The sequence below is a fragment of the Magnolia sinica genome, chromosome 12 (genome assembly GCF_029962835.1).
Source record: "Magnolia sinica isolate HGM2019 chromosome 12, MsV1, whole genome shotgun sequence".
In the NCBI taxonomy this organism is placed as follows: Eukaryota; Viridiplantae; Streptophyta; class Magnoliopsida; order Magnoliales; family Magnoliaceae; genus Magnolia; species Magnolia sinica.
This window is the reverse complement of record NC_080584.1, coordinates 82,976,257-83,003,158: the sequence shown is the minus strand read 5'-3', so window position 1 is coordinate 83,003,158 and position 26,902 is coordinate 82,976,257. Positions and strand designations below refer to the sequence as shown.

Here is a 26,902-nt window from a genome sequence, read left to right as displayed (position 1 = left end):
GCAACATACCTCACGCGCAACAGTACCCACAGCGCAACCTCTGGTCTAGTCAAATATCTTCCAAGCGACAAAGTTTTGTCTGATTCTCTTTCACTTTATCTTCTCACAATGACTAGAGGTAAGAAGAAAACTGAATCTAATGATCCTCGAGCCACGGATAAATCTATGAAATGAACGAGAACATCATCCAGTAGTAGCAAACCTCGCATGGATGACAGATATACACCTTAACACACTTGGAGTTGCATAGAAATTCGGCAAGAGGTTCTCGACTTTTGCATTTTGCATCCACCTGAATGAGCTTCTTGTAATATTTGACTCGCTTCCTTTATATCTAGGCATCGTAATAACATTTCATTATAGGATCTTCTATACAACACTTCATTGCATATAACGAATCTCTTCGATCCCTACTTGATTTGTGGCATCTATGATGGGTCTTCTGGAAGGATATCGTATTAAGATAATCGATAAACGGCTGATGCTAGTCAGCTATGGTGATCTGAAAGTGCTTCAACATTTTCATCAATGAGTTCTGACGATGGTAAAAACCCTCATTCTTCGACTATTACTTGGAGAGGACTCCAGTCTTGGCAGGATAAACCCGTAGCTAGACTTGCTAAAGCATCTACCTTTGCATTTTTGCATCGCAGTATATGCTTAATTTCAACATTATGAAATTGTTCCAATAACTATTGTGCCCGTCGAAAATATGGCAATAATTCTTGTTTTCTTATTTCAAACTCTGTTGTTAATTGATTTATCACCAGTTTAGAGTCTCCGAATATCTGCAAAGTTTTTATCTTCATTTCTTGTGATATCTCCATTCCTATGATGAGGGCTTTATACTCGGCCTCATTGTTGGTACATGTTGTACTCAATGTAAAGGAATATGGTAGTAGATCACCTTGAGGGCTGAAAAATATTACTCCAGCACCCGTTTCTAAAGTTTGAGAAGCACCATCGAAATACATTTGCCATGAATTAGGCGTTCAATCATCTGTGATTATTTTAATGTCCGGAATAGGATGAGCTGCTAAGAAATCTTCCATTGCTTGTCCTTTTACTGTTTTTGCCTGTTCATAAGTGATCGTATATTCTGAGAGCAATAACATCCATTTAGCTAGTCTTCCTGATAGCATTGGCCTTGTCATTAAGAACTTCATAGGATCGACTCACGAGATCAAAGTTATATCATGAGAGAGACAATAATGTCTTAATTTCTGCACTGCAAACACCAATGCTAGATACACTTTCTCAATTGGTGAATAATTGCATTCCGCACCTATTAGAGTTTGGCTCAAATAATAAAGTGCGGTTTCTTTTCCTTATTCATTCACTTGAGCTAGTAAAGCTCCCAGGGAGTTTTCAACCACATATATATATATATATATATATATATATATATATATATATATATATATATATATATAGAATGAGAGATCTTCCTTTTATAGGGGGTATTAATACTGGTGGATGCTTCAGTAACTCTTTGATAGAGTTGAATGCGTTATGGCATGCCTCATCCTGTACAAATTCAGCTCCTTCCTTCATTAGATGAGCAAACGGTTGGCATCTTCCGGCCAAATTAGAAATGAAGAATTGGATATATGTTAATTTTCCTTACAAGCTTTTCAATTCTTTCAATGTCTTCGGTGGTGGCATATCTTGAATAACTCTGATCTTCCCAGGGTCAATTTCAATTCATTTGTGTCCGATGACAAAGCCAAGAAACTTTCCTGATGAAACACCGAAAGCACATTTTGTCAGATTCATTTTTAACCATTTCTTTCTGAATCGACGAAATACCGAAGACAAATGTTCACAATGTTCTTCATGACTGTTCAATCTAACTACCAAATCGTCGACGTAACATTTCACGTGTTTGTGCATCATGTCTTGAAATATATTCTACATTGCTCTCTAATATGTCGCGCTGACATTCTTGAGGCCAAAGGGCATAAATTTATACCAATAGATTCTGAGAAAAGTCCTGAATGTTGTCGCTTCTTCATCTTCAGGAGTCATTCGTATCTGATTGTATCCGGCATATTCATCCTTAAATGACATGACAACATATTTTGTCATACTGTCAATTAGCAGTTTGTTATGGGCAATGAAAAATCTTCTTTTGAACATGCTTCATTTAAATCTCTAAAATTGACACATACTCTGATTTTTCCACTTTTCTTTTTCACCGATACAATATTTGATATCCATTTAGGATATTTGACTTCTCTTATAAAATCGACTTTGATTAACTTGTTTACTTCTTCCTCTATTAGAGGAATTAAATCTGGATGGAATCATTTCTGAGCTTGTTTAATCGGCTTTTTATCTTTGGAGATATTTAACCGATGCATTGCCACTGACGGTTCCAAACCTGGTATTTTTGCATGTCCAAGTGAACACATATTTATTTCCTTTTAATAATTTAATATACTGATCAACTTCCTGTTCGGACAGACTGTCATTTATAAACATATGTCGTGGCTCTTCTTCTGTTCCCATTTTTATTTCTCACAAAGCATGGACTGTTGTTGCCCCCATTCTTCTATCTGTTTTGGAGCTATTTCTGGATACTTGATTATTTCAAAATCTATTTCTTAGCTAAGCATTGGACCTGCGACGTACAATTACATTTGCTTGTGCATGAGAAGATGATGATCCTAATCCATGAAATTTCTCCTATGTTTCTTCATTTACGCAGATTGGGATCTTTATACCTTTGCCATTATTCAATATGATCGGCTCTTCACAATCGAAACCCATACTCTACACAATCTTTCTGCCGATGGGACTGTATCTCTCCAAACCGTCAGATGTCAATCTGTCGTGATTCATTTTATTACCAGCCTTTTCTTTCGTCCTTGTCTCTGAAGGGGCATAGAATTCAATGGGTTTGGGATTCTTCAAGTTGGACTTGATCTGAAATCTTTTTGGCATGGCTGGAAACGACTTATTTCTTTTGGGATGTGGTATTGGCACTGTATAATTTGACTATAGAGTTTTAAATTGTTTAGGTGATGGCAGTGTCAGAGGAGGCTATCCAGGTTGTCTCAAGTGTTTCGGCATGAAGTAAAATTTCTTCTTCATGTTCACTTTCCTAGAAAATTTTATTTTTGCAACTTTATTTTCTATTGCTTTTGTTTGGTTGTCATATAGACATGTTTCTATCATCTTTCTTCTTGTCTTTAACTGCAAATCCATCATAGTAGCTTGCATATGCGAAGAAGGATTCTACTTCTGTATATGGTTTCTCATCGGCCATCACTTTATGCTGGATTCCATCTCTACAGTATTTGAAGCACTAGTGCAATGTAGATAGTAGAATACCATATTGATGCATCCAAGGTCTACCTAGGAGGAGATTATATGTCGTTACCGCATTGATGACATGAAATACAATGTTCGTAGTCAACTCTCCTATTTCCAGCGTCAATGTAATCATCTCCAATGCTCGCTGTCCATCTTTATTAAAGCCCTGAATCATCATTCCACTAGGGCATAAATGAGAATAGTGATACCCGATCTCATTCAGTACTGTCAACGGCAACAAATTTACTGCAGATCCATTATCCAAATGCGCTTGACTTGTTTATCGCGAATATGACTAAAAATCATTAATGGTCTATTATGTACTTTGTCTCAAGTCAGATTGTCATCGGAGAACATGACAATAGACATACAGTCATTTCCTACGATAGCTTGAGGGGTGTCTGGTCTTGTGCTTTGCATTTCAACAAGCAGTGCATTTCTGATGTTATTATCGGATAGAGCTTGAATCAAGGTCTGTCTAAAATCTTTCAATAATCGCAGTGCATCATATACACTCAGTCGAGCGGGGATGCCCTTCAAATGATTTACGACATCATAAGTTGCTCCTTCAACTTTATTTCTTTCTTCTTTCCTGTTGCGAACAAATGTTCCAGGCGTTTCTCCTTACACTGTTTCGGGCCTCTACTTCCAAAGGGGACTTGTTAGTCTTTTTTCTGAAAGCAACGTAATCACTGCCACCTTGCATGCATCAGTCAATGGCATTTCAATTGCTTTATCTGAAGATTTAGTGGTGATCGTGTTACAACTTTCTTTCTTTTTGGATTTGATCTTATCAGGCGGTCTCTCATGCAGAGAGCATGTTCGCCGTTGCTTTTCTATTCTTTTCCTTCTCTTTCCCCATCATGACTTCACCTTTGTTTATCATCCTTTGCAATATATTCTTTGACGTAAAGCAATTTTCTGTCGGGTGTCCTAGCAGACGATGATAATGACAGTAGTTCTTTTCTTTTGTTTTCTTGGCTTCTTTAGGATGTTTAGATGGAGGTAGCCCTATTGTTCCGGCTATCCGCAATTGGTTCATCATAAGGATGACGTGTTCTCTTTCAAATGTGTATCCTTCATGAGAATCATATGGTCAGGACCTTTTATTACCAGTGCGCCCTCTGTAGCAATCTGTATCTTCTCTTCTTTCCATTTTTCATCTATCGCGAGTAATGTCCCTTTTCTTCTCCCAATCAATGACATTTGCTATCCATCTATTAGTCCTCTTCTACTTGTCTCACTTTGAAATGCTGACATTTTCTTGGTCATCATTTCAAGTGTGTGTGCCTTTGTAGCAAAATCACGGAAAGTTCTTATGTCAGGGCTTGTAAGGAGGAATGCGATTCTTGTTTCCATCGAATTCAGACACATATTCACCTGTTCTTTTTCTTCCAACAACTGTTTGCATGATGCCCCCAGAGTCTTCCATTGATCGATGAACTTCTTCACTGGCTCGTTCTCTCTTTGTAGCACGAAGTCTAACTCAGTGATGTTGATGTCTCGATCGGATGAGAAGAAATTAGCCATGAACGTGTCTTGCATTTATTCCCAAGTTCGTATAGATTTTGAAGGTAGACTTGAGTACCATCGGAACACCTTTCATATCAAAGAAGAACCAAACAGCTGGTATAAAAAAATTACCCATGTGGGGCCCACCTTGATTTCAGTCTCCATCATGTGGAGCCCACCTTCAATGTTATTGTTCATCATTTAGGGCTACATTCAATATCCACGGCCCCTCATGTGGAGCCCACCTTTGATATCTACTGTCCATTGTGTGGGCCCCACCTTCAATCAAGGTCATCCACCATGAGGGCAGTGTTGGATGCAGGCCATTCATCACCAGGTGCGCACCTTTGATGTGGGCAATCCATTATGTAGGCTCACCTTAATGTGGATCATTTATAATGTGGGCATCACCTTTGATGGACCACCCATTATGTGGGACCTCTTTTGTCACGGACCATAGATCACATGGAGAGAGAAGGAAAATAAAATTTAAAAAGCAAGAAAAGTAATTAATTTAAAATTATGCTTACCAAACTAACTTAATTTTTAAAAAGAAGTTACTTATATATTTGAATAGTACCAAATGTTTAACTCATTCTACCTACGAAAAAATCTTTTTTTTAGAAAACCAACTAAAATAGTCTGTCCAAATCAAAGATGACGAGAGTGCTAAAGACCATAATCATTATGAGCATGAAAAACCTTTAACAACTTCACTAGCTTCTGTAGTGTCCTGCTACCTTTTATCTCTTATTTCTTATGGTAGTAAACTTCATCATGCATTGGGACTAAAGATCGATCTTCGTCCCACTATTCACATATTGATATATGAACATTGGATGACGATGCATTTGCTAAGAGCAAAACCTAGGTGAAGATAACCCAAAGCATCCTTCTTTCTGATTAGTGTGTTGACACCTTTTGTATGAGCTACCAAAACCAATGTCTCTAATATAATAGCCTTCTCTAAGAAAAATTTCACCAAACTCATTTCATCGTTGAGCTCTCTAAAACCATTTATTTTTATCACCTTCAGATGATGAAAAGCAATCTCCGGAGTCTCTTTCAGCATTTCCATGGCCCGGATGTCCATTCGAGAGAACTCGTCCACAGTGGTATACGAAATCTTCAAATTCGCATCGAAAGCCAAAAGAGAATAAATAAGCATCTCTAAAGAAGATTGTATTCAAAATGATTGGCTAAACTAAAAAGCACATCCCGGCCATGCATCAGGTAGGCCCCATGATTCTTTGATGAAATCGAAGCCTAAAGAGGTGATCGGTGTTGCATGAATGCTAATCACTAATTTTCAATTGGGTTTTCCATGACCCTTGACATGTTTTTTTTTTTTTTTTTGGTGGGGGGTGGTGATACGGACTCATTCTATAGCTGCATTCATGGCCATTATACCAACACCCCAGCATGCAGATGATCGACCAGGCACACGTACAAAAACAATATTGTACATCTGTGGCCCACCTAATGAATTGATTGGCCTGATTTTTGCATCAGGTCAATCAATTAGTAAAGCCCATCTCATTTATGGCTAGGATGTCTATTGAAACTCTTCAAAGAAATTTAATGAGAACTGAAATTACAATGGGAGCATATGTAGACCTACTTCAATGAAAAGCTTCTCAAGAGAAGGACATGGACAGTTTTTGAAGAAGCTATAAGTGGAAGATAGAAATCCTCTAGGTATCCGATCCATCAATAACTGCAATTCTTGCAAAATGTGGAATGTAACAGGCAAATCATGGATGTAACAGGCAAATCATGGATACTACGTTTCTCCTCAGAATGTACATGCTGTGAAGATCAAAAGAAAGACTTGGGGCCTGTTTGTTAAGGTTGAATTTTTGCACTTAAGGCGGAATTGGGAAAATGTTCCGTGTTTAGTGGTGGTTGTTAATGTGTTTCCATGATAGGAGTCTGGCTTAATGGTAAATGCAGAATGCACTTGGTGAATTTTTCATTAAACAAAAATTTTTGCTTCCAAAATTACTCCTTTTCAAGTTATACAAAATCAACTTTTAACCTGTGAGACTTCTTTATGCCCCACCATGATATATGTGTTTCATCCATTCCATTCATCCATTTTTAAAGATCATTTTATGGCTTGATACCAAAAATGAGAGGAATATAAATCTCAAGTGGACCATACCACAAGAAAACAATAGTGATTGGATATCCACCATTAAAATTCTTCTAAGGCCCAATGTACTGTTTATTTGACATCCAATCTATTGATTAGGTCATATAGACCTAAATGAATGGAAAAAACAAAGATCAGCTTGATCCAAAACTTTTATGGCCCCCAAAAAGTTTTTAATGGTCGATGTTCATTCAACATTGTCTTCCTGTAATGTGGTCCACTTGAGATTGGGATATACCTCATTTTTGGTCTCATACCATAAAATGATCTAGAAACATAGATGGATAGCATGGATGAAACACATACATCATGGTGGGGCCCACATAGCACCGACCATCAGCCATTGGCTGGTGGCAGGGGAGTAGCCAATTTGTTTCTGCGGACGCTGATTGGATACCGACAGTTTGAGTAGCAAGACTCCCTACTAAAGTTAGGTCACCAAGTTATGTGGGCCCCATCATGATGTATGTTTTGTATCCACACTGTCCATCCATTTGGAAATATATATAATTTTAGGTAAAGATCTAAAGAATGAGTCAAATCCAAAGCTCCAGTGGACCTCACCATAGAAAACAGTGGGGAGAGTGACGATCACCATTAAAAACTTAAATATGCCACAAAAGTTTTTGATCAAGCTGATGTATGTTTTTTTTCCCTTCTATCATGTCTGTGTTAACTTGTGAACAGGCTAGATTTCAAATAAAAATCATGATGAACCTTAGGAAGGTTTCAACGGTAGGCATCAATCTCACCACTATTTTTTATGGTGGGGTCAACTACATATTTGGATCTATCTCATTCTTTTAACTCATGCTCTGAAATTAAATCTCCAAATAGATGGACAGTGTAGATAAAGCATATACATCATAGTGGGCCCATGGAACTTGATGAGGTCAGTTCAGTGGTGAATCTCGCTATTCAACCTATCAGTAGCTACTCGGTGTCAAAGTAGGAACGCAGATTGGTTGGTGTACCTCACACAAGCTATATAGCTGTTGTATTCATGTCAGCAAATTATGTGGGTCCCATTATGAGGTATGTGTTATATCTGAACCATCCATCCATTTAGCAAGCTCGTATTAAAGCTTGAGATGAAATATTAAAAACAAAAAAAAAAAAAGCTGCAAAAAGCAGAGAGGGATTGAACTATCTACCATTGAAACCCTTTCTGGGACTACAAAAGTTTTGGATCAATATGATTTTTTTATCCCTCTTCCTACGGGTATTTGTGACCTTATGAACATATTGGATGGAAAATAAACTTAAATAGGCCACGGAAGTTTTGGATATGTTTTCACTTTATCCAATTAGGAATGAACTTATAAATGGTGTAGATAGCATAGAAATATAAACTGGGCCTTATTTGAAGGTTTTGTTGCTACTGGTTTTAATCCTATACAACACATAGTGACAATCTTCCTACTAAAAGGATTTGAGGGCCTTATGATGATATTTTAGTTTTTTATTAAGTATTTTAGTTTATTTGAATTAAATATAATAATTTTATTTTCATTTAATAAAAAATAATTTCTTTATAATGTAAAACATTTCCAAACAAGAGATAGGGGCAAATGTGTCAAATTAACATATTTCAGACATTTAAGATGTTTGTTAACAAACAGTTTGTTTCATATTCATTACTTAATTTTTAGACTTCAGCTATAATTATCAAACAAGAGCTTTTTATACTTCAGATTTCAGATTTAAGCTTTAGATTTCATATTAGGCTTTAGATTTCAGATTGGGTCTTTAAACTTCAGATTTAACAAACGGGGCCTTGGTAACATAAAAGTCACCGACCAGGCAGGCAAGGCTGTGGGGCCCACCATGATGTAAGTATTTTATCCACGCCATTCATTGCTTTTCTCAGATCATTTTAAGGTATGTATGTAAAATTGAAGCAGGTCCATAGCTCCAGTGGACCACACTGGAGGAAGCTGCAGTGATAATGACACCCACCGTGATGTTTTTTTTTTTTTTATCATCCAACCTATTAATAAGGTCATGTAGACGTGGATGAAGTGAAAAAACAAATATTAGCTTGATCTGAAACTTCTCTAGCTCCCAAGAAGTTTTTAATTGTGGACATTAAATCCCTACTTTGTGGTCCCCTTAAGACCCGTACCTTGATCACTGTTTGGTTCATAGCTTAAAATGATATGAGAAAAGCGATTAATGGCTTGGATAAAACATTTACATCACGGTGGGCCCCACAGAGCCCTGCCTGGACAGATTACCGTCCGGGCGGGGTAGGACGCAATCCACGTCCATACCTAACACACCTCTAGTCGCCATGCATCAGGTGGTTGTAGATGACCTGGCCAAAAATTTCAGGTCGAACTGACTGATTTCCAGCAGGCCATTTAAAAGGTGAGCCCCACCTGATGCAGATAAATATAGATGTTTCTTTGGCACAAATCAAAACTGCTAAGAAATTCATAGAAGAGTAGGGAAAAGCATATACCTCAAGTGACCCAATACAAAATGTCAGAAATTTAACATAGCAGAACTGTAATCCAATCACGGTTTCGTTTGTGTAAAGCCCCACGTATACCATTAACAAAGACATCCACCAAGCTCGAAATGTTCTTCAAAGACATAGACGTATGAATAAAACTACCATCGAAACGGAATGACCGGAGGTTTGGAGCAAAAATCTCAATCTCAGCAACATTTCAACATTTGACCACTGTCAACTTCTTAAGTGGCAGATCCGGGGCCGAAACCTTGACACGAGTCAGATCATGACAACTCCTTAAACTCAATTCATACAGAAGAGGGCAATTTGAAAGCATGATTTCAAACAAGGCATTTGTAACTCTAAAATCACTTAGGTGGAGGGTTTTGAGGTAATTGAAACATTTGAAATTCAATGCCAATCTGAAATCGCAACCACTCAAATTTACATGGGTTATACAATCACAAGCAAAGATGGAGTTAAGAAATTTGTAAGGCACGCGTTTGAAGTCGATACGGAGCTCCTTAACTCTTTTTGCTACTGCGAATTCGACCCATTTCTCGGCATCTGATTAATTGCATGGAAGGAAGGAGAGCCGAAAAATCTGGATCGCCTTTGCTTTGTGGAGTTGTAGATATCGGTTGACAGTAGTGACGAATTCTTCTTGGGTTTGGCCAGACATGAATTCGACACCTAAATCGAGAGCAGTATCATAAGGCCATATGGATTTCCACAAGTTTCTCCATTTACTTGAAAGAATGCTTGTTCTTACTATGAATTTCAACGGCATCAAGGAAAGAGTAATGAAGAACATCATCGGGTAGTTGGCTGATTCTATCATTGTTTTTCTCCATGGCTTTTTGCTTCTTTAACTGATGCATTCTCAAATTAAATTCCTCTTACTTTGCCCTAATTAAGAAGAAAGAAATTGAATGCTTACCAAAAGCTTATTCAAATCGCGCGCTAACCTGTGTTCCTGACTGTCGAGTTGTAAGAAGGCAGAAGAGAGGAGGAGAAAGAAAAGAATCCGTGAATCGTTGGAACACGTAAAATACGGACGCGGACTTCTTCCTAAAGTCTTTCCAGGAATTTACGGGATGAGAAGCTAGGTGGGACCCACCGTGATGTTTGTGAGAAATCCGCCCCGTCCATCCCTTTTCCGAGCTCATTTTAGCGCATGTGAGTAAATATGAGACCGATTCAAGACTTAAGTGGGCCAAACGAGAGGGAACACTAGGGAACGAAATGCTTACCTTTGAAACCTTTCTGGGCTCCACTTGATGTTTATTTCCAATCCAAACCGTTTATAAGGTAATTCCCATTGGGATGAACTGAAATAAATAAATAAATCCTAGCCGGATGCAAAAACTGTACATATATGAATTTTCAACTGTGGTCGTTCAATCACCACTATTTCCTCTCGTGTAGTCTAAATGAGTCTTGAATCGGTCTAATTTTTGGCCTTTGGTCCTAAAATGGGCTTGAAAAATGGATGAACCGGGTAGATTTCTCACAAACATCAAATTGGGTCCCACCTATCTTTCTATCGGACTAATTTTATGCCAAAGGCTTTGGCAGGAAATCCGCGTCGACGGGAAGCGGATTGGATATTCCCGTGCCATTAGCCCAGTGGTTAGTAGAGGTGGGCATTTGATTCGATTTTTCAAGAACATGACCTAAACTCGATCCTATCCGGGATCTAGTCTAGTAGGGTTGAATTGATTCGATCCAATTCGAATTCTTGCTGGCCTGACCCAAACCGAGTCCGACTCGGTCTGGGAAACCATCGAGTCAGATCGAGTTGAGTCTGGGGGAGAGAGAGAGAGAGAGAGAGAGAGAGAGAGATGTGGAAAACTGGGAGAGAAAGGAGGAGAGAAGGAAGTAGAGGAGGGAAATGGGGAGAGAAAGGAGGAGAGATGGGTGGGTGCGGCGCCTCCTTCGAGGTAGAGAAATACAGGTAAGGGTTAGTTAGGATTTCAGATCGGTCCAGATTGACAACGATCCGAACTCGATCCAATGTATGATCGGATCTAAGTGGTCCTACTCGATCTGCACCAATGTAGACCTTCGGTTCGGTTTGGATCGGGCTGGATCCACTGGATCGGGTCGGATTTTGCCCAGCTCTAATGGCTAGGGGTCGGTGCTCTACGGGCCCAACTATGAATTATGTCTTTTATCCATGCCGTTCATCTATTTTTACAGATGATTTTAGGGCTTGATCCCAGATCTAAGAGGGATAAAATCTCAGGTGGACCACACCACAGGAAAACAATAGTGATTGGATAGCCACCATTAAAATCCTCCTAAGGCCCAATGTACTGTTTATTTGACATCCAATCTGTTGATAGGTAATGAAAAAAAAAAACAAAAAAAAACAAAGATCAACTTGACCCAAAACTTTTATGGCCTGAAAATTTTTTTAATGGTCAACGTTCAATCAACATTGTTTCCTGTAATGTGATCCAATTGAGATTTCGACATTAATTATTTTTGTGCTATTACCGTAAAATTATCTATAAAAATAGATAGATGGCATGGATGAAACATATACATTATTGTGGGGTCCACGGATTAGCCATTGGGGAGTAGCGAATTCGTTTCCGCTGATACGCAGCCAATATTGGACGCGGATTTACTGGAAGGCCTTGAAGTCCCGCGCAGTAAACATAGGTGGGGCACATATTGATGTTTGTGAGAAGTCTACACTGTCCATCCGTTTTGTGAAATCATTTTAGAGCATGGGGTAAAAAATGAGTTGGATCAAAGACTCAAGTGGGCCGCATTATAGGAAAAGGTGCATAAAGAGATTTTTACCGTTGAAACCTCCATCTGACTTCAAACATGCCAATTATAAATTTATTAACTCTATCTGATTATATAACCCATTTAAATTTGAGTAGTTGCGATTTCAGATTGGCATTAAATTTCAAAGGTTTCACTTAATTGATCAAAACCCTCTGCCTAAGTGATTTTAAAGTTACAGATGCCTTGTTTAAAATCATGCTTTCAAATAGCCCGGAGGGATTGAGTTTTTCAAATAGCCCGGAGGAATTGAGTTTAAAGAGTTTTAGTGGCCTGACTCGTGTCAAGGTTTCTGCCTCGGATCTGCCACTTGCCCTGGATCTGCCACTTAAGAGGTTGACATTGAGTGTTGGGATACTCCAAACCTCCTGTCATTCCCTTTCGAAGTTAGTTTTATTCGTATGACTATTTCTTTGAAGAACATTTCAAGCTTGGTGGATGTCTTTGTTAATGGTATAAGTGGGGGTATTTATGGACGAAGCAGTAATTTGATTACAGTTCCGCAGCATCTTAAACATGTTAAAATTCTGACATTGTGTAATGGCTCACTTTACGTATATGCTTGTTCCAATTCTTCTATGAATTTATTAACAGTTTTGATTTGGCTAGAAATCAGTCAGTTCGACGTGAAATTTTTGGCCAAGTCATCTACACAGTAGGACCCACCTAATGCATGGCGACCAGAGGTGTGTGTTAGGTATGACATAACTCTTTAATAATGTGACTTTCATATTAATAAGTCTTTCTTCTTTTTAATAATGTGATTTGCCTGTTACATTCCACAATTTGCAAGAATTGCAGTTATTGATGGATTGGAGAACTGGAGGCTTTCTACCTTCCATCTATTGCTTATTCAAAAACTGTCAATGTCCTTGTCTTAAGAAGCTTTTTATTGAAGTAGGTTTACATATGCTCCCATTTAATTTCTTTGAAGAGTTTCAACAGACATCCTAGCCATAAATGAGATGGGCTTTACTAATTGATTGACCTGATGCAAAAATCAGGCCAATCAATTCATTAGGTGGGCCACAGATGTACATTGTTTTTGTACATGTGCCTGGTCATCTGCACGATGGGGTGTTGGTATAATGGCCATAAATGCATCTATAAAATGAGTCCGTGGGAACCCATGGATACTACCCAAAAACAACATGACAAGCGTCATGGAAAACCCAATTGACAATCAACACTGATCACCTCTTCAGGTGAATCATGGGGCCCACCTGATGCATGGCCAGGATGTTCTTGTTAGTTTAGCCAATCTCATTTTGAATAGAATCTTCTTTACAACTTCGTGTTTATTCTCTGTTTTTTCTTTTTGCTTTTGATGCGAATTTGAAGCTTTCGTATATCACCAACCACGAATTCTCTAAAATAAACATCCCGGCAATGAGAATACAGAAAGTGGAGACTCCAGAGATTATATCATATGAAGGAAATAAAAATAAATGGTTTTAGAGGGCTCAATGATGAAATGAGTTTGTTGATATTTTTCTTAGAGAATACTATTGTATCAGAGACATTAGTTTTGGTAGCTCATCCAAAATGTCTCAGCACACTAATCCGAAAGAAGGATGCTTTGAGTAATTATCTTTGCTAGCAGGCAGTGCTCTTAGCAAATGCATCATCATATATCTAATGCTCATATATCAATATGTGAATATTCGGAGGACAACGATGATCTTTAGCCCCAATGCATGATGAAGTTTAAAGGAATAAGAGTAGGTAAAGGGTAACACGGTGAAGTTGTTAAAGGCTTTCCTTTGATTTGGACCGAACTCCTGCAGCTCCTTATTTTAGTTGGATTTCTAAAATAGAGTTTTTTTTTTCAGTTCGTAACTTTTTTAAAACTTATCTTAGTTTGGTAAGCATAATTTTAAATTAATTAGTTATTTTTCTTGCTTTTTAACTTTTTTTTTTTTCTTATACCTCTCTCCATGTGATGGATGGTCCCTGACAAAAGAGGCCCCACATAATGAGTGGTCCATCAAAGGTGGTACCCACACAATGGATGCTTCACATCAAAGGTGGGCCCGCATTATAAATGATCCTCATTATGGTGATCGTACATAATGGATTGCCCACATCAAAGGTGCACCCCTGGTGATGAACGGCCTGCATCCAACAGTGCCCCCATGGTGGATGACCCTCATTGAAGGTGGGGCCCACACAATGGACAATACATATCAAAGGTGGGCTCCACATGAGGGGCCGTGGATATTGAATGTGGCCCTAAATGATGAACAATAACATTGAAGGTGGGCCCTATATAATGGACATTCCACATTAAAGGTTCGGCCCCTAATCACTAAAGGTCCACATCTAAGGTGGGCCCTACATGATGGATTACCTACATCTTAAGTGGGGCTCAAACGGTGGACGGTCCACATCAAAGGTGGGCTCCAGATGATGGATGGTGAGCATTGAAGGTGGGCCCCACATAATGGACAGTCCACATTAAAGGTGTTGATGACGAATGGCCCACATCCAAGGTGGGCGCAGCATATGGACGACCATATCGAAGGTGGGGCCCATATGATGGCCATAGTCTACATCAAAGGTAGAGTCCATATGATGGGTGATGTTTATTAAAGGTGGTCCCCAAGTGATGAACAATAACATTGATGGTGGGCCACATCTACGGTGGGCCTTGCTTGATTGATAGTCCATTTTGAAGTTGGGCCCTACATGATGGATGGTCCACATTAAAGGTGAGCCCGCATGATGGACGACCCACATCCAAGATGGGCTTGCATGATGGATAGCCCACGTTAAAGGTGGGCCTCATAAAATGTATGGTCTACATCGAAGGTAGGCCCTGCATGATAAACGGTTCACATTAAAGATAAGGTCAAGGTGGGCCCCAAACTCTCTCTAAATCCTCCAATCATATAAGTAGGTAATTACATCATTAAAATTCACAAGTTATGATTCATCTAAACTGTGGCTCACAATTTAGATGTTATAATTTATAGTTAATATTTAATAGAAACGCTCACACAACTAATTGCATGCCCTACTAGTTGGCATGTGGGGCCCACCAGTCGAATTGCTCCCACCATGAAATTAAAATGGGTGCCTCAAAAATCAGTCAATGTAACTATTAGATGCAACCCAAACATGAATGTTTTTTTGGGGGGATTATTCATTATTTTCTTTGGTGTGTCCCACCAGATGGACCCACATGACAACTAGTTGGATGTACAACTAGTGTGTCAGCATTTCTCATGATTTAACAGTGCCCGCATCAACCATTATATTCCACCAGAGAATTAAAGGTTCTCTCATGTCTTTTCATCAGTACACATGCAAATGCAAACACTAAACCTGATGATCTCAGGCTTTTTTTTCCCTCTCCATCCCTCCACCGTTAGGACCCCATTGCCATGAACTCAGGGTTGCATCAGGACCGTTGATCTCCACAGTGCAATTGAATAAGGTTTTATTGAGCATTCAATTTTGACTTCTTCCTCTACAAATCAATCTGATTGAGTGGATTTTCGCAGCACTGGATCCTCAAATCGCACCTCCAATTGGACTCAACTAGTTCAATCCACACTCTCTAATTATGGCGAAAGTAAGAGGAACTAAATGGAGAATCCTTCCAGTGCAGTGATAAGGCATTAGTTTCATTGCAAAAAAGCTGTGGAGAAAACTTCATTACATCCTTTCCTCATACCCATGAAATTCTATAGTAAGAACAAGCATTCCCTTAAGGAGATGGAGAAACTTGTGGAAACACATCTCAGCTTATGCCACTGCTTTGGACTTTGGTGCCGAATTCATGTCTAGCGAAACCCGCGAAGAATTCATGCCTTGTGCCAACTGATGTCTACAACTATACGTATGCAAATGCAAGGAGATAGAAATGTTTCAGCTCTCTTTCATTCCAGGAGGTGATATATCTGTCAGATGCTAGGAAATGTGTCAAATTAGCAGTAGCAAGAGGAGTTAAGGAGCTTATACCGACTTCTATCAAACAAATCTCTCGCTGCCATTGAATGTCTTTGGTTACACCTAACTCAAAATGTTCCACCCATGTCTGCTTGTCTAGCATCACCTGTTGGAATACATGCTTTCAAATTGCCCTCTTCTGGAGGAATCGAGCTTAAGAGTGTTGTGATCTGCATGTTGTCAAGGTTTCTCCTCCGGATCCACCACTTAAGAGCTTGACAGTGGTTATTCCATTACTATGGTAGTTTTATTGATGTCTTTCGGGAACAATTCGAGCTTGGTGGATGTCCTTGTTAATGTTATATATAAGTTATGGTAGTTTTATTGATATGTCTTTCGGGAACATTTCAAGCTTGGTGGATGTCCTTGCTAATGTTATATATAAGTTGGGTTACGAAATTGACGATGATTGGATTTCAATTCTGCATCATCTTGAAGACGTTAAGATTCTGACTTTGTGTAATGGCTCAATTGTGGTATATGTTCATTCCTACTCTTCTATAAAATTCTTAACAGTTTTCATTTGTTTCCACATAAATCTCTACAAGCATTCATAGGTTATTGATCCACATAAGGCGGGTCCCACCTTGTAGATGGCCTATCAAAAAATCAGTCCACCTTGTAGATAGCCTATCTGAAAATCAGTCCGTTCGACCATCATTTGGGCTTCAAATGTAGGAAACATTACATGGTTTTTTTTTTTTTAAAAAAAAAAAACAAAAAAAACAAAGAAAAAGAAAGAAAGAAAAAATGCTAATGAGTGGACTAGCCTGAAATTTTTGGCCGGGCCATCTGCATATTGGGGCCCACCTGATATGTGGTTTGTAGAGGTGCGTGTTGGACATGGCACAGCTCTTTAATAATGTGACTTTATGTTACTAAAGTCTTTATTTTGATCTGCACAGTCTGCATTTTTAGCAGAGGAATACACACCCCCAATAATTTCCTGTTCAATTCCACAATTTGCAAGAATTGCAGCTATTGATGGATTGGGTGGTTGTTTGCTATCTGTGCAACACCTATTGCTTCTTCAAAAACTGTCCATGTCCTTGTTTAGAGAAGCTTTTCCTTGGAGTAGGTCTACTTCAAGGAAAAGCCATCACTTTTATAATTTTATCAGATCTGAATATTTTCCTGTTACATTCCACAATGTGAAAGAATAAACACCTATCGCTTTTATAATTTTATCAGATCCCAACTCATCGGTAGCTTGGAATACATGTAGCTAATGGACGGTCCTGATCAATCTTTGAACATATTTCATAGGCCATTGATCAGACGATTTTAACCATCTGATCGAGCGTTTATAAAGAAAACAAAGAAATGATTTTAACCATCTGATCAACCGTTTATAAAGAATGTGTGTGTGTGTGTGGCACCATCATTTGAAATGTCTTCTCATTTATTCAGCTCATTTCTTTTGAATATCCAAAGGCCTCTACCTTGAGGAAATTAATTTTGGGGAGGCGGATTTCCTGCTGTAGGAAGCTAGGTGGGCCCTACCATTATGTTTGTGAGAAATCCACACCATCCATCTATTTTGAGAGCTTGATTGTTTTAGAACACTTGATGAAAAATCAGGCGGATCCAAAACTCATGTGGGTCATACCAGAGGAAAAAGTGGGGATTGCATGACCACTTTTGAAACATTCGAATGGAACAAAAGGTTCTGTATCAGGCTTAGTATTTTGTGTTTCCAGTTCATCCCAATGGGAATGACCTTATAAACGGTTTGGTGGGCATATAAACCTCAAGGTGGAGCCAGAAAGGCTTCAACCATAAGCATTTCTTTCCCCAGTTTTCCCTCTCATATGGCCTCCTTGAGTTTTGGATCCACCTGATTTTTTGTAGTATGTCCTAAAATGAGCTTACAAAAAAAAATATTTCTCACAAACATCATGGTGGGCCCCACCTGGCATACCCACATCCTAATTTTGGAGGCAAAAAAATGTCCAAAAGCTGCTCTCATTACATATCAGTATAGACAGCGCTCTGAGAGCATTGGAACATTTCTCAAACTTCCAAATCTTCACTGGTAAGCCAGTCTAGCGTAGTAAATAGAGAAAATATAATCCCAAACAAAAACATACAGCACAAGTAACTCAGTTTAGTGTAATTAAATCTAGTCTAATAAATAGAGAAAAGATGCACAAGTAACTCAAGTCTAGTGTTCCAAATCTCCACAAATTACAGTCTAGTGTAATAAATATTGAAAATATAATCCCAAACCAAAACAAATTACACTTCCAAAAAACAACATTCCCTCATCACAAACCAAACCAAACCCAACCCAATAATAATCCATTCTTTTAGAATTACACTTCCAAAAAACACCATTCCCTCATTACAAACCAAACCAAACCAAACCCAACACTAATCCATTCTTTCAGAATCAAATCCGCATTTGCAAGAAGCAACGCCAGACTGGACCTTAGGAACCATTAGAGCATCCAAGAAAACAGCACCCTTGAATCCATTAATCATAAAAAGGCTTATGACATCTTCGGGCTTTTGTGCTACTTCCAAGCGGCATGTTTCATTAGGAGACTCATATTGCTTAATCCGCTTGAGTAATATCCTATTATGATAATTGATGTTACTTATTTCTTCCTGAATTTTATCCATCTTCTTTTGCATCTCTTCCATCATTTCCTTGGAATTGGATTTTTCGCTGCCATGATCGGATGGGGGCCGATCCATGAGTCCATCTCGAACAATCCTATAGATTTGTACCCCACCTGTGTATGACTCCAATCAGAACAACCAGAGATGGACCCAAATAAAAAGAGAATACAAATTTAGGTCTCAAGTACAACCGGTTGGACCATAAGTAACGCCAGACCAGTGTGCAAAATCCCACCCATCCAATAGGTTAGCTGCACATCACGAAGATCACCTGGTGCAAAAAAATCAGCCACATCCATTCATCACGTGGATCACACTCGTATTTTGTTATTTATCAATGGACATTACTTTCTTCGGTGTCATCCACACACACACACACACACACACACACAAAATGGGTGTATGGGGGGTTGATTTTCGCACAAGATAATGCTTATGGTGGGGCCTACCTATTGTAAGGGCTGTATATTGCACCCAAATGATGGGTTGGAAGTAATTCACTGGATGGATCATAAATTATAGTCCAACCGGTTGGACTTGAGATCTTCTCAAAATTTATGCCTACCACATTTGATAGACATACCCTTCTTTTGCTAGCTATACCTAGACAATAGAATAGCAAAAATTTATACTGTAAGTATTACCCAAAAGTAGACAAGGATGAAGCTCAGATGCACAAAGTAATGGGAAACTCTTAAAAAGATTTTTTTTTTTAAAACAAGGGCTAATGAAAAAAGAAGATTATTTCCAAAATTTCCACCAGAGGAGATTAGGAAGGAAAATATCTTAGAATGATTGAGAGAGACACTTTGTTCCCAAGACTCAATAGAGTAATAGCCAATAGATAGTTCTTTGCCATTCACTTTAATGAAGGAATTGATAGCGAAATATGGTTCCATCATTTCGGATGTTCCATGTTGATTCAGGACAATTTTGGAATTCAATAGACCCCACTGGCTAAGAAATATGGTGTTCACAATAATTATATATAGTTCATTTCATTTTAGGCAATTTCTAATACATAATTACCGTTAGCTAATCTTTAATACAGAATCACTGTTAACTGAAATGGGATGAACTCATTAGTTTTCTAGTTTGTTTTTTTTTTTTTTTTTAACAGTGAAAAACATCAAACTAAATTAAAACGCAGTGCATGAAAGTCTAATAACTGGATGAGACGTATTCCAGTGCTCTAAGATCAAGCCCCACTCAGGTAAAATTTTCTCCACCAAAATCTTTGTAACAGAAGGAATAACAGTAACTAAAATCTGAGCGCAAATATAACAAAAGACAAGCAACATCACTGAAATCAGCGGTAATGGCGGAGGGACAGGGTGTTGTTCCTCTTCCTGGTCGCCCTTCGGGATGGCCGCGCCTTGTGGTGCAAGTGGCCCTTCCCACGGAGGCCCCTGTATTTCTTTCCGGCAGAGGTACGCCCACGCAGCTCCCTGTGCTCGTGTACTGGGTTGCAGATCCAGTTGATCCTGGAATCATTCCGGATTGCATTGTGAGCCGCATCAACCAGGATGATCTCATAGTACTTGTAGGTTGAGTCCTCATTTAGCCAGTAGGAGTTGAGAACCTTCAGCCCTCCCAATTTTCGACCAGCTCGTTCTTCTGCCACTGATCTCTTGTTGCGTTGGAACTTCAGTTAGGTGATACCTTGGTTTTTGGGCTTACCATAAACAATACCCTTCGGAACAGGCCTCTTCCGACCACCACGCCTAACACGGACGCGATAGACAATGTATTCCTGATTGGCCTTGTATCCCAAGCGGCGAGCCTTATCGGGACGCGTTGGGTGCGTGACGCGCACGATCGACGGGAGCTGGCGGTATTCCCAGCACTGGACCCTCTGCAAGAACCGCATCACGTCCGATTGCTTCTTCCTGCATAGCTCCGACACGTACTTTTATGCCCCCATTGGTGAGAGAATCGCCTCTCTTGCTACCTCTCTAGGGTTCGCCCCATTACTTGTAACTCATTAGTTTTCTAGTTGTTGAGCCATAAAAAATAGCTAAGTCCAAGTCTCACTCTCCAACATCCTAGGTTGCCCTCACTTCATGCACCCTTCTAGCAGGATGCAGCCATTAAATGACAGAACCATGTCAAAGCATGGCTGGCACGAGTCGCCTCTCAAGTGAACACGACACATCTAGAAACATGTAGAAATACCTGTAACGGCCATTTGAGCAAGAAACGACTGCCTAACTACTCCAAGATTTGGAAATAACCATCCAAGATTCATTTTGGCGGGAAAACAATGCTTCCCATCACTATAAATACCCTTTCGAGCTTCATTTGTGGTGGAGATGCGATTCATTTCTGTCTCTTGAAAATTGTTGTTACTTAGCTTGTGAGCGTGATTTCCTACTTCCATCTCTTCGCCCTCGGCAATGGAGACAAGGTAAGCAAGGAAGAGTCCAAAGACTCACCTTGGTAGAGATCTTGTGCCCTAAAGTCCATGATGCAGCTGGTGCACCTCCTAATGGCCCTTAATCGGTGAACCCTAGTTGCCACATGGGTTAATGTGTTGTCCCCGAAGATGCACCTTGCTTTGAGACACCCTCAAAGGCTATATGCTCTGGGTATATAGTCCTCAGGTGGTTGCGCACCCTGTTCATTACATGTACATGAGATCATTTGCATGTCCCAACTCAATGTTGAAATACTCGAACTAGCCAAGGCTCGTTCTTGTTCACCTATCCATTTGTCAAGGCATTTGGGAGAATCAATCCTCTATCCCAAGGATTTTCATAATGGTATGGTCATCGTTGTAACTGTTGTTATACAAGCCGTACTGTCCGTTACAGCCATTTTTCTGCTACAGCTCATTTTTTCTATAACGCTTGTTACAGCCATTTTGGCCTTGCAACTGTTAGAAATTCGTAAAAAACACGTTGTCCTTAAAGCGTGATTCGCCCCCTTATCAACTACTAATGGGTTATAGGCGAATTGCTTCTAGGATAAGACCAGCCTTATTTGGATCCAGCGTGCAGTAATTACGATGGGTCCACTATGGAACAGTTTTAACGCAACAGATCTATTCTGGCAGACTCAGACGGTAGAGATGTTTACAGTATTCTATAATAGAGGTTTGAATTGTATCTGTTCTGATGGGAGAGATGGTGTGTTGAGATGATGAAATCGGACTGGAATGGTCCAGTTTATATAGGCATCAGGTAGTGGACCGTTGCTAGACGGCTTTCAATGGTTCAGAACGTTTGGATAATGTTTCTGACCATTGATCATTAACTCCAGTCATTTTTGGTCGTCGGATCAAAGGATTTGACCGTTGGATCATCATGGTCCGTCTGTTTTCGAACCATTTGGCTTTCAAGGCAGAGAGCCGTTTTCAGAAACTACTGAATGTTTCGGATTTCTGATCCGACCATTCTTAGTCTCCTATAAAACTCAGACCATTTCAGACCCCACCGCACACAGGCATTGACCAAACCTATCGCACCGCGATCACACCGAGGTCGCACCGTCTCGCGTAAGGTTGCAAGGGAGCGACCACTCTGTGACTCGATGCGCATGTGCGAAGTGAAAAGTGCGCCATCTAGTGCCACTATAGTCACACTACCTCACTACCCACGCCCTTACCCACGCCCGTGCCCGAGCCCGAGCCCCCGTTTTGGCTGTAAAATCCCAAAATTTTGAAAATTTTGATTTGTTTTTTCAAAAACCACTAATTTTCAACAGTAACACATAATGGTTACTACTATTATCATTATCTATCATTATCTAATCGCTGTTATGTAACTGCTTTGGCATACCATGCTTGATCTAGAATCATAGTATGTTGTCCCTAATTGTCATGCACTCCACTACTAAGGTCGCGCTCCCTCTTAAAGGAGCCACAATTAGTGTATTCTTTATGTATTCTTGGCATATAAGACCCCTAGCATTGCTAGAAGAATTCACAACTTATGTTCCTTGAAAGGTCACATGATTATCTGAACCTAGTGTGATTGATGATACCAACACTCTAAAGACGAAGGACCATAAATTATGGTTCTATGTATTATTTAAATTATACGACTCTATAATTGTGTGTGCATATTCTTGCAATGGAGTTAATAATCAAACTAATATATATATATATATATATATATATATATATATATATATATATATAATCGCTGATCATACCAAACAGGCCCCCACAGTTTTAATTAGACATCCAACTAGGTCCAGCTCACATTCCAAAATTACCATGCAAACATCACATTGATCTTACAAATATTACCATTTGATGAATATCTTTTGAAATGGACGGTCAAGATCATTCACACTGACCAATTTGTTCAATCTATTTGTTAGGACCCATCATGGAATCTTTATAATTCTAAAGAATCCCTTTTGGTAGGTAATTGTAATCATCCCATCCACAAGTTGGAAGATATATGGCCATAAAAAATAAGATAGACCTTGTTCGTCTCATCAATGCAATTTTGCATCTCAATGATTATAATTACCTTCCCATCCACAGTAGGAATATCTGGGCCATTTTAAAAGTTGCCAGGGTTATTTGGGTCAATTAGGGAAACTGACCTGTGACGCCTTTGAGCGTCTCGCTGACGGCCGCATCGGCCCCGTATTTGGCGACTTTGGTTGCTATCCGTCCGATCTTCTCCCTGGCTTGAGGATCGGGCAGGTACTCCTTCACCTTCTGCGCTCCGTCAACTCTAACAACGTTATCGACCTTCTTAACGGCAGCATAGCCCAGATCGCACGAACTACGGCAGGCGTTTGTAACGGCCGTCATATCCGGAGCATTTTGTTTGATTTTATCGTTCGTCCAATACAACAAATCCCAAAATCCCATCTTCTCTCTTTCTCCCTCTTCACTGTCTCTTCCCTCTCTGGGAATCGTCTTGGGAGAAAGGTTAGGTCCGGTCCGTGCGGATTGGCTGCTGTCAGGGGGAGTAGCCAATCCTTTTCCTATTTATATATATAGGAAAAGGATTGGCTACTCCCCTTGACACCATCCCGTGGCTGATGGTCAGTGCTCTGTAGGCCCCACTATGTTGTATGTGCTTCATCCATTCGGTTCATCCATTTTTAAAGGTTATTTTAGGGCTTTAAAATAAAAATAAGAGGGATATAAATCTTACTGGACCACACCACAGGAAAAAATATTGATTGGATATCCATCATTTAAATCCTCCTAAGGCCCACTGTACCGTTTATCTGACATCCAATCTGTTGATTAGGTCATCAAGAGCCGGATGAAGGGAAAAAACAAAGATCAGCTTGATCCAATAACTTTTATGGCCCCCAAAAAGTTTTTAATGGTCGACGTTCATTCAACAATGTTTCCTTAATGTGGTGCAATTGAGATTGGGATATATCTCTTTTTTTTTATAATATTATAAAATGATCTATAAAAATTGATAGACGGCATGGATGAAACACATACATCATGGTGGGGCCCAAGTTAAAAAAGAAGACATCCTAATAAAGTAAAGCAAAAGCCTGCTATTCAAAGCACAAATAAATTGACTAATGACCTATCATGATGACTTTATAAACAGAAATATGCCATCCATAAAGTAAACCCACTTCGTTTGTGCCTCAACATAAAAGAAGGAAATCTATTCCAATGACTTTAGAAAAGCATGAATAGGAAGATGCGCAGGAATAAACATACGATTCGAATTACTTTAGAAAAGCATGAATAAGAAGATGTGCGGAAATAAATTTACTCAGTGTGCAATCTGATGTAGAGCAGGTCGAGGATAGTTTCATGGCCAAGATGGATTAGAAAAAGGCCCGGTCGACGACAGAAGTGATCCGGACCGTCGGACCTTAGATCAGGCGTATCTCACAATTCGAAATGAGTTATCGGACGTAAAATTTATGATTTTAGAGTAGAATGAGCTACTTTAGCCAACCAACCCCGCTATGCCGGGTTGCGCAACCCAGAATTGCGAAATACCTTGGATCAATGGCCGTTTCCCTGTTTTAATTTCATTTTTACTATAGATAGTAAGTTTTAGTTTGATTATTACTCTTCATCCATCGCGCTTTAGGAGTTGCGCCCAACGTGAAAAGAGCTTAGAATAATTAGGAGAACGGTTTGGTGAACCTAAATAGGACACTTACTATTTTTGGCTGAAAACCTTGCGCACTAGTAGACATCACGACCATCTATAAATAGTAAGTTTATTATTTATAGTAAGTTGCGAATTCTAGGAGTTTTAGTTGTAGTTTGCTTCTGATTTCTCTCCCATTGCTTGGTATCCCTATTTAAAGGGTTGTGAACTCGTTTATTTCATCAATTAATCAATTTCGAATTTTATTAGAATTTATTTTTATTTTCTTGCTTCTTTCCTCGTGGATTCGAGAAGTCTCTGTGAGTCCAGAGAAGCTCCGTGGATTCGGAGTAGTTATCCATGACGAAGACGGTGATCGACCTCATCACGTTCATCCCTACGTCAATTGGTATCAAAGCAAGGATTCCCCTCAGGCCGATGACAAACAATGAAGGTATGAATCAAAATCCAGTGGATGATGATTCAGGGATTTGTTATCTTTTGGAAAGAATGAAAGTTTTCCACCGGGAGAGTCAATTGACAATGCAAGGGTTGCAAGCAACCCTCGACCATCTTGCGGATGCGCTACTTCCTCCCCGAGTCCTAGGCAATGCTCCACCACCTATGGTTGCTCTACCACCCATGGTGGCTCCACCACCTGTGGTTGTTGTACGACACAACCCCAATTTTCATAGAGCACTACCAGTGGCAAACCATAGGGCTATACTAGATGATTCAAGTTATAGAGACGAGGACCTTAACGAAGGTTTTACCTGACGACCAATCCATGGAGGCGATCATCTAGATCGTGCTAAAAGAGACTATCGAGGTAAGGCTGAACTTCCTAATTTTAATGGTTTATTACGTATAGAAGTTTTCCTCGGTTGGTTAGCCGAAGTAGGGAGATATTTTGATTATATGGACGTGCCAGATCATAGAAGGGTAAAAGTAGTAGCGTTTAAATTAAAATCTTGTGCTTCTGCATTGCGGGAGCAATTACAATTCTCACGAGCTCGCCAGAACAGGGCGCCCATCTCATCATGGCCACGGATGAGACGTCTTCTTCGATCAAGATTTTTTTCCATTGATTATGAGCAGATATTATTCCAGCAATACCAAAATTGCCGACAAGGAAATCGAACCATCACAGATTACACTGAAGAATTCTAGTGGTTGGCTACACGAAACGATATGTCAGAATCTGAGTCACAAGAGGTCGCAAGATTTATAGGTGGGTTGTGACCGACAATTCAGGATCGAGTTCAGATGTACCTAGTTGGGACCATGGATGAAATAGTTCAAATGGCGGGTAGGACAGAAACACAACTTGCAAGAGTTCCTGCTCGTCCCTATCCTTCAACTCGACCCCCCATGACAGGTCCCATGCAGGATCTAGTGCTGGCACGAGGAAAAGATCCAGTAGAAGAACGTCCTCAACCTCCTACAACCGCAAACCGTGATATGGGGAGCGGCTCATTCAGACCTCAACGTGTAGCACCCACAGCAGCGGGCCCGAGTAGGATTTCAAATCCTTATGCTCGGCCAAGGTCGAACAATTGTTACCGCTATGGCTAACAAGGTAACTTATCAAACACTTGTCGTCAACGTCCCGCAGCACACTGGACTATAAACGAAGGGGGCACTGAAGATGAGGCCGTAGAAGACCATGACTTTGATAAACATGAATAAACCATTGAAGAAATAGCAGGTGGTGATGAAGTGACGGGCGAGGATTGTAGCGAATTTTTAGTTATGAGGCAATTACTATATACCCCATAAAAGAAATTACATCCATAACGACATTCGTGCTCGATGCACTGTCAACGGAAAGGTCTGTGATGTGATCATAAATAGCGGTAGTAGCGAGAACATCGTCTCAAGAGTGATGGTGGACAAGTTACAGCTACCAATGATGAAACGTCCTTCACCGTACTCAATTAGCTAGATAAAAAAGGTGAATGAGACTAAAGTAACTGAACAATACACTATCTCGTTTTCTATTGATAAAAATTACAAGGATCAGATACTTTGTGACGT

General features: G+C 39.7%; 1 protein-coding gene and 1 pseudogene across 1 annotated transcript; both read right to left on the bottom strand.

Annotated features, from left to right (window-relative positions):
- Positions 1 to 18,345: 18,345 nt before the first annotated feature.
- On the bottom strand, positions 18,346 to 23,710 carry LOC131221917 (uncharacterized). Its single transcript, XM_058217226.1, has 2 exons — positions 23,382 to 23,710; positions 18,346 to 18,937 (listed from the first exon to the last, which is right to left on the bottom strand). The coding sequence occupies exons 1-2, from the start codon at positions 23,653 to 23,655 to the stop codon at positions 18,573 to 18,575; spliced, it is 639 nt and encodes a 212-aa protein (XP_058073209.1). The 5' UTR covers positions 23,656 to 23,710; the 3' UTR covers positions 18,346 to 18,572.
- LOC131221918 (large ribosomal subunit protein eL15y-like) lies at positions 20,020 to 20,748 on the bottom strand (annotated as a pseudogene).
- Positions 23,711 to 26,902: the final 3,192 nt, after the last annotated feature.

What these genes read in the sequence shown, in the direction of transcription:
- LOC131221917 (XM_058217226.1), bottom strand. Translation starts at nt 23,655, where the DNA reads ATGGGATTTTGGGATTTGTTGTATTGGACGAACGATAAAATCAAACAA. An exon ending in GACGCTCAAAGGCGTCACAG is followed by an intron (nt 18,938 to 23,381) that starts GTCAGTTTCCCT and finishes AGTCATACACAG; the next exon opens with GTGGGGTACAAATCTATAGG.